Source organism: Petaurus breviceps, unplaced genomic scaffold, assembly GCF_028583685.1.
Source record: "Petaurus breviceps papuanus isolate PSGF00001 unplaced genomic scaffold, PetGlider_PUasm1.0 428, whole genome shotgun sequence".
NCBI lineage: Eukaryota > Metazoa > Chordata > Mammalia > Diprotodontia > Petauridae > Petaurus > Petaurus breviceps.
Genome location: NW_027186331.1, coordinates 4,040,504 through 4,049,126, shown reverse-complemented (window position 1 = coordinate 4,049,126; position 8,623 = coordinate 4,040,504). Strand labels below are relative to the sequence as shown.

The 8,623-nt window shown below is 55.4% G+C and overlaps 1 protein-coding gene across 1 annotated transcript; it reads right to left on the bottom strand.

The window, feature by feature from the left end:
• Nucleotides 1-784: 784 nt before the first annotated feature.
• Nucleotides 785-7,435, bottom strand: LOC138171356 (T-box-containing protein TBX6L-like). Its single transcript, XM_069100797.1, has 8 exons — nt 7,167-7,435; nt 6,403-6,505; nt 5,915-6,079; nt 5,402-5,548; nt 3,887-3,957; nt 3,620-3,702; nt 3,220-3,400; nt 785-1,085 (listed from the first exon to the last, which is right to left on the bottom strand). Exons 1-8 carry the CDS (start codon nt 7,433-7,435, stop codon nt 785-787), a joined length of 1,320 nt encoding a protein of 439 aa, XP_068956898.1.
• Between the last annotated feature and the right edge of the window lie 1,188 nt (nt 7,436-8,623).

The following is an 8,623-nucleotide window of genomic DNA, read 5'->3' as shown; positions in this document are numbered from 1 at the left end:
ATTCCAGGGTCGGGGGCCCTTCTCCATAAGTCAGCTCAGAGGCAGGCCCAGTAATGTCTCCCTCCGGGTCTCACCAGCCACATGGCCTGTGTGCCGCCTGATGGCCCCAGACTCAACCCCATCAGCTTCCAAAGGCTGGGGAGTGGGCACTGCCAAGAGGACCCACTCGAGTGAGCAGCACAGTATGGTTTATTAGCATTATCAGTTACAGACAGAGCAGGGCACAGAGGAAGGGGGGGGTCAGGTCGGACCATTGCTGGGTGTCTGTGGATTATGGGAGAGGGGTAGTGGTGGCTACACAGCCATTTCCACCCAGGCTAACTCCTGGGGGTCAGAGTAACCCTCCACCTCGAGACCCTGAATGATTCCCCAAATTCTGTGTCTCCTCCAAGGAGGAGAAGAGGGAGAAGTGGGGGTGGAAGACAGGGGAGAAGGAGGAAGACAGGAAGAGGTGGGAGAGAAAGATGGAGAAGAGGGAGGAGTGGGGGTGGAAGACGGGGGAGAGGAAGAGGGAGCTCTGATGGAGGGACAGACAGGCGTGGGCCTGGCACCAAATAGCTGGGACTCCCAGTGTGCCTTAAACCAAGGCAATTCCAACACCAGTTTCCTGTGGACTGAAAGAGCCCATCTCCCCAAAGCTGCCAAGGCCTCATTCAGGCCAGGCCTGGCCTCTTCTCCCCTCTCTCCAGCTGCTGCCTCATCCTCTCTTTGGAGTTGCCCAGGATACTAATAGAGAGGGAAGCAGCCGACAGGCCTGAGTCCCAGCAGAAGGACGCCATGGCTCTCACCAGCAAGCATAGGAAAAGAGGGGACACTGGCCCCAGTCTGGGGAGCCCCCATGGGCAGCACCATCCAGGGAAGGGAAGGGCCGGGGCTGTCCATGAGCAGGGCTGGGGACCAGCCACTGGCCTGACCCAACCTCTGGGCTGTAGGGAGGGTACAGGGGACCATGGGGGCCAGCGGTGTCTGGGGGAGCACAGGCCCCAGGCTCGGCACCAGAGATCCCAGGCCCCGAAACCATGGGTCTGGGCCGCCGATCACTGCTAGGAACAGCTTCCCAGGCGCTGGGACTGTAGTCCTGGAACCTGGATGGTGACAAAGGGGAAGTCTGAGGACACAGAAACCCCAGGCTTGGGTTTTTGTCCCAAGTCTAAAGGCTGAGACCCTTCCTCTGCATCCTCAGTTGAGGACTCCCGGTTATCTAAAGACAATGAGCTATGGCTGGGTTCCTGAGGGGCTCTTTCCCTCTCAGGCCTCAGACTTCTCCTCTTTAAAATGGGAGCATGAGTGAAACACTGTGAAACAGTGAAAGGAGTGCCCATTATAGCTGCATCAGACTACTTGTAGGGGAGACCTTGGATAAGTCCTCTCCCTTCTCTGGGCCTCAGTTCCCTCTGGGTTGGACCAGATGGCCCTGAAGGTCTGGGTGCCCTCCAGGTCTGGATCTGTGCACAGGATCCTCCAGCCTGGCCTTTCTAGACAATTTCTTCCCCTGAGGAACATGACCCCCCCCAAACTGGCCATGTGTCCCATTCACCCTGGAGCTGACCTTCCCATGCCCAGTTTGGTAACACACACCTCCTTATTAGAAGGACCAAGAAACTTGGCCCCTAAGAAGGGCTGGAAAAAGTCCCCTCCTGCTCTTCTCAAAGGGGCGGGGGCCACGGGTACAGAACACAACACACTGGGCTCTGGGACTTGGTGGGTGTGTTGGCTGCTTGGACTAACTTGTATGTTTTTTAGTCTGTTAGAAGCCCTTTGTGGGGAGGGGAGGAAGGGAGATATCCAGAAATGTGGGTGGGACCAAAACACACCATCCCTTGTAAACCTAAAAGCTTGGGAGAAATCGGCTTTGAGAGAACTGGGGGAGCCCTTTGAGACCCTCATGAGAGACCCTGGTGGGAGGCCTGTGAGCTCTGTGCCCCTGCCCTGCCCCATCGAGGGTCCTCAGACTTGTGTGAGTGCCCTCCCTGCACCCAGATTAGAAGCTCATGGAGGGAAGGCCTCTGCGTGGCTGGCCGTCCCAATAGCAGCTGCAGTTCAGGGCACTCAGAGCTTACAGGGAGATTTACAAATACAATCTCATCTGATCCTCACCACAGACCGGGAAGTCCCCTTTTACAGATGGGAAAGTTGAGGCAGACAATGGCTTGCCCAGGATCACACACAGCTGCTAGGTATCTATGGCAGGATTTGAATTCAGGTCTTCCTGAGTCGGCACTCAGTGCTCTAACCACTGCACCACCTGCTCCTCCCGCCCCAGGGTAGACCCATTCTCTCCTCCCCTTGGCTGCCAAGCCTTTTCTGGGGAGGAGAAGGGGAGCAGACGGGTCAGGGGCCGGCACAAGGGGCTTCTTCCACCTCAGCCCCTTCTCTGAATCTGCTCTCAAACAGCTTCCCACAGGTCGAATCCCTGGGCCTCAGAACTGCAGTCACCAGTCCTGCTGGGCAGCCCGCTTCCTCTCGGACCTTCTTGCCTCCCTTAACTTGGAGCCCTCTCAAAGCCCAGCATAGTGGAGAGGAATCAGGGAGACCCAGGTTCAAATCCCACCTCAGGCCTGGGGCAATCACTCGAGGTCCCTGGCCTCAGTTTCCTGCCCCATCCCCTCCTGGGCATGTTCTCCTCTGGTTAGACTGGAAGCTCCTTGAGGGCAGGGACTCTGTAGGCACAGCCTGGCATACAGTAGGTACTGAATAAGTGCTTTCTTTGTTTGGCCTCAATCTCCTTCATTCTCTCCCCAGTCCCTGACATCTCCGTCACAACAGCCAGGCCTGTAGGACACCTGCACTACCAGACCTTACCCCCATTTCTGCCTGTGGCCCCGCCACTCACCTGGCATCCTGTGCAGAGCCTGACTGTTCTCTTGGAGTCTTCCCCACTCCAGGGCCCACAATCGGCCCCACTGTGCTAGGGGGCTACTAACTCCAAGGTTGGCGCCCTCTGGCTGGGCAAATTCCCTCATTTTACAGAGGAGGAGACTGAGGACTGAGTGGCTAAGGTCACAGAGCCAGGAGGGATCTGAGGCAGGATTTGAACCCAGGTCCTTTAGATTCCAAGTTGAACACTTTCCACCCTCTCACAGTTGCTAATACTACTATTTCCCTGATCATAAAATGCCAAAAAAAAGAGAAGACCCCCCCACCAAACCTGTCCTGCCCCCCCCAGGATTCTGTATTGTTATTCATGCCTGAGGGAGAGGGCCAGGAATGGGAATTCACCTGTAGGCAGTGTAAGAGCCCGAGGTGGGCACAGCTGCTTCTCTTGCTGGCCCTTCTCTCTGGTCTGCTGGTGCTGAGGCCCTGGAGAGCCCGAGGGGCCCCCAGAAGGTGGGGTATCTGTGGCTGACCGGCCCAGGGCTGGCACTGTCCTGGACCTGCACAGTCTCCTCCTTGGTCAGACCTACCCAGAGGGAGCATGGAAGAGGAAGGGAGCCCCACTCAGTGCCCTTAGAGCCTGCGGGGCAGGCCCCCCATGTGAAGTTCCTTGGGGCCTCAGTTTTCCCACTTTCATCTCTCCTCTTCTTGCCTGAATGAACCCACCCCAGATCTTCTGAAGCCCCCCTTTCCTGGGACAGGTCAGACTCTCCTCCCTTATCTTTCCCCTCCTCCCACCTCTTACCAGATTTCTCAGACTCAGGCTTGGAAGCAAGCTCGCCAAGCCTCTTCCTCTTCTGCCCCCCGGCTGGGCTGAGTCTGTGGGCCCTGTACAAGGGATGGGGGTCTCTTCAGTTATTCTCCTTTATAGGAAGCAGGGAACAGGAGCAAAGAGAGGGGAATGGTTCATTGCCCCTTCGGTGTGGGCAGGGATAGTGGCTGGCATTGGGGACCCTCCCAGAGGGTGGGAAGGTCTCTTGGCTAAGCCTCCCCACCAGGGAGTCCCGGTTACCTTCTCGGCTTTTTTCCTTGTTCCCGGAATCCTTTTGCAAAGGGATTGTTGTCGATTTTAAGTTTGGTGATCTTTAGAAAGGAATAAAGTCTATTTTGTCATGATACTCAAGATCGTAAGTTGCCCCTGACCAACTCTGACCATGCTACCTAGGGTCCTCTGAGCAGCACCAACTCCCTTATGCATTCTAGGTCTAGACCCCAAATGGACTTGGCTCCCTTAGGACCAAGGACCCTGTGGCTTCTGCGCCAGCCTGTGCAAAGTCCCCAAGGCCAGAGCGTCGCTCATATGAAGTGGTGAATGGACCAGTTTGATCAGAGTCTGTATACAGCAGCCCATGAATGTGTTATCAGCCTGGAAAAGTGCAAAGAGGAGATTTAAAATGCCAGGAGGGTGTGTTTTCTGGCAGAGGTGAGTGTCAGACACTGCCAGCCCTGTGCTTTAGGACCATGCCCTGGCAGCCAAGGGAAGTATGGGCCTCAGAGGGGAGAGAAGCAGAGACACGGGGCATGGAAGGCACAGGAAGGTCTGCCGCCAGCCTGGAGAAAAGAAAACGGGAGCAGGGCAGGACAGCTGCCTTCTCATGCTGGAAGGGTTGGTTACCTCATTCTGCTTGGCCCTGGAGCCAGCAACCCCATGTGCAGTGAGCTGCTTTGGGCTCCCCTTCTCTCTTGCTGGAGGTCTCTAAGCAGGGGCTGAATCAGTACTCATTGGGGGCGCATGGGGCAGGGAATTCTTGGTCAGATCTGGATTAGGCAGTCATTTCCAACTCTTTGTGACCCTATTTGGGGTTTTCTCGGCAGAGATACTGGAGGGGTTTGCCATTTCCTTCTCCAGCCCATTTTATAGATGAGGAAACTGAGGCCAACAGGGTGAAGTGACTTGCCCAGGGTCACAAAGCTAGTAAGTGTCTGAGGCTGGATTTGAGCCCAGGAAGATGAGTCTTCCTGCCTCCCTGGTTGCCCTCTGGCTCACCGTAGATCCCAAATAAAGGTTTCTTATTCCCTGACCTACAAAGCTGCTTGTGCTGTCTACTCTGCTCTACCCGTGGCCCATCTCCTCCTCTCCCCCAGGCCCCAAACAGTCTGGTCTGCATCTTCAGGAAATCTCAGAATTTTAGAGTTAAAAGGGAACGAATGAATGAAAAACCCCACTTGCTTACTGGCTACCAAATGACGCGCTCAATAGAGGGCAAGCTCAGACGGCCCCTGCCCTCGGGAGCTTATCTGAACAGGAGGAGAAGCTACACAGCAGGCAGGAGCAGTCAGGGGTGGCAGGCAGAACAGTAGGAGTGACCGGCAGCTTCCAGCAGCAAGGAGCTCCCGTCCTTCTCCTCTTGGCCCTCGATTTCCCCCGAGGAGACTCTCCCAGGCCCAGACACGCGGTGTCCTCCTCAGCCCTGCCCCCTCCCCGTCCCAGCTCTCCAGAACCCAGGCCAGGCCCTTTCCCCAGCCTGTGCCAGCAGAGCCTCGAGGGGGCCCACAGGGGAAGGGGCAGGGAAGGAAGGCCGGCTACCTGCTCATTCTGGTAGGCGGTGACAGAGATGAAGACCGTCTGGGGGAAACTGAAGGCTTGCAGACCATTCCAGCAGACGTTGAAGAGGTCGTCGGCTTGGGCCACGAGGAAGCGGGGCTGGTAACGGTGCATGGAATGGAGGATGATCTGGGGAGACAGGGTCTGCATGGAGCCCCTGCCAAGGGGCAGCTTCCCTCCAAGAAGCTCTGCCTCAGGGCTGCCTGGGAGGGGAAGTCTCTCCTCCCAGGATGGGACAGGCCCCTTCCAACCTTATGTTCTGAGAGCCTCACGCCCTCCCTTCCACGGGGAGAAGGCACGCACTCCAGCTGCACCTCAGTAGGTAGCGACCTCCTTGTCCCTGGAGGGCTTTGAGCACATGGCAGATGTTTTGGAGGGGACGCTTGGGCAGAGAGAGGTAGGGGCCAGATGCTTCTTTGGTTTGTTCGTTTGGTGGATTGTGGGAGCAGAGATGTATGCGGAGGGTGGGGGAATGAGGAGGGAGGATCTCCTTACGTGGCCGAGCTGGTCCAAGGTGTTGTTGGTCAGCTTCATTTTGTGGAAGGACACAGGCTCCTTCATCCAGTGGCTGCCGTAGGCCGGTGAGTCTGGGTGGATGTAGGAGCGGCCAGGGAGCTGTGGCTCTGCCTTGCCCGCCACCTCCCACTGGTCTTTGGTCCACTGCAGGACACAGAAGGGCCCCGCTGAGAGCAGGCAGGAAGAGTCACTGCCCTTTGGGGGAGGGCAGGCAAAGGCACATCTCAATGAGTCATCGGACCCACCCCAGAAAAGTACACTGAGCCCAGAGCAGAGAAGGGCCTTGCCCGATGCCCCACAGATGATCAGGAGGAACAGCTCAGGAGCAACATGGATCTGGGGCTCTAAGCCTTCCTCTGGTCCTTTGCTGTGACCCCCTTTCCTTCCCAGTGCTCATGTGCTGGGTTCTGGCTCACCCTCCCACAGAACCCTGCAGGGGGCAAGGGAGCCCAGGCAAGAACAGGTACCTTATACCTGAAGTTGTCCATCGGCACAAAGTCTGCCAGCACCACATACTTCAAGTAAGGGACCAAGCCTGAGAGTCGGATTTTGCACTGAGGGAACATCCGCCTATAAAGGACAGAGATGACCATCACCCTGTGGAGGCCAAGGGTCTGCATGGAGTGCTCCCGTCAAGGGTCAAGGGTCATGGGGTGGCTTCCCTCCAAGGGCAAGCCACTGAAGAAGTGGCTGGGATGAGGGAGGGCGTCCCAATGGCAGACTGAGAGAAGGCATCGCCCTTGCCTCATTTTACAGAGGAGGAGACTGAGGCACAGGCAGCTACATCCTGCCACCCTTGCCAGGAATAGGCAGAGCCAGGATGCGGGCCCGGATCCTCTTTTCTCACATCATCTCCACCCGCTCTGCACCCTAGGACCCTTTCCCCACAGCTGGTTACATCTTCATGAATGTAACTCATGTTTGAGTTCTTGCCACATTCCACCCCTTTCCCTCCCAACTTGCAGATCTCTTAGCCCAGACTCAGACAGAGTCCAGAGCCTGGCTACAATGATCCCCAAGCCCCAAGCCCAGCCTTGGCCCTGTCTGATCATGCAGCTTGTGAGTTCATTCCCAGGGGAGTAGGAGGAGAGACTGGGCACATGTAGGCCCTGCCTGCTGCTGGGATCCTGAGTCACCTAAAACTTGGGGCGCAGGGCTCTTTTGGGCCCTTATCCTGGCATGATCTTCCAGCCTGCCCACAGGGTGGGGGTTAAACAGTTAGGGGCCTCACCTGCCAGATTTGGTGATGACCATCTCTGTGCCAGCCTGGTAGAACTGGGTCCAGAGCTCGAGATCCTCCAACAAGGCGGTGATGGGACCATGGGCCCTGGAGGCTGCTGTGCCTCTTGGGGCTGTGGGCTCTGGTGGGGGCAAGAAGATAGCAGCAGGACACTTAGTTGGCCAAGCCACCAGAGGACACTGAGGTCCCAGGGTCCCAGAGGAGTGTGGGGGGAATATCTGAATACTACTGCCTACCACAATATCCTGGCTGGGGCGCATCCAGACTCTGCTTGTGGATCTCCAAGGAGGGGCATCTTGCTATCTTACAAAACTGACCATTCATTCCCCTTTGGGATAGTTCTAACCATTAGGTTTTTGGGGAGGGCTACAATATCCCTATCAGGCTACCACAGCCCCTGGACACTGGGGGCCAGAGCCTCCCAATCACCTCTTCTTGCTCCAGTCCAGGCGTCAGGGATTTTCCTCAAGCTCAGGTATGACCAGGTGGGTCACTGCCCTCACTCAGTAATCTCAGAGGCTCCCTATTATGTCCAGGATTCAGTCATCCTCTTGGCATTTAAAGCCCTTTGCCACAGGCTCTGCTGTATTTACTGCCCTTCATACCCTGCTGTTAAACTGATCTTGCTGCCCCTCATGAGACACTCTCTCTTTTCCCTCCACACTTTTGCATCAGCTGCCTCCATGTGTGGGTTCCTCTCTCCCCTTATCTCTTCTTCTTGCAATACCTGTTTCGTACACAAGTCAGTCCAAGCACCACCTTCTCCATAATGCCTTTCCTGCCCCCTCCCAAGCAGCAGGTACCGTCCCCCCCAACAGTGCCAAACATTGAAATGTGAGCATGCCTGCTCCATGGGGGGAGGGGCTGCTGATTACCTTCTGCCACAATAACCCTAGAGTCTGACATGGAGGGGGTCCGTGCTGAGTAGGGACTTAGTTTTGAAGACCTCTCTGAAAACAGCTGCCCCAAACCCCTGAAACTTGGGACAGTGCACCCTCCACCCTGGAAATAGAACCCTACTTTAACAAAGAGTTAAAAGTCAAGTAATAGACTGGGAAAATGGACAAACAACAGGAAAACTCTGACTATAGAAAGTTACTACGGTGATAAGGATGATCAAAACAAACACTCAGAAGAAGACAACAAAGTCAAAGCTCCTGCATCCAAAGCCTCCTAGAAAAATATTAATTAGTCTCTGGCCATGGAAGAACTCAAAAAGGATTTTGAAAGTCACGTAAGAGAGGTAGAGGAAAAATTGGGAAAAGAAATGAGAGTGATGCAAGAAAACCATGAAAAATCAACAGTTTGGTAAAGAAGACACAAAAAAGTTCTGAAGAAAATAACACCTTAAAAAAAAAGGACTAGGTCAAATGACAAAAGAGGTCCAAAAAACCAATGAGGAGAATGTCCTTAAAAGCAGAATTGGCCAAATGGAAAAGGAGATCCAA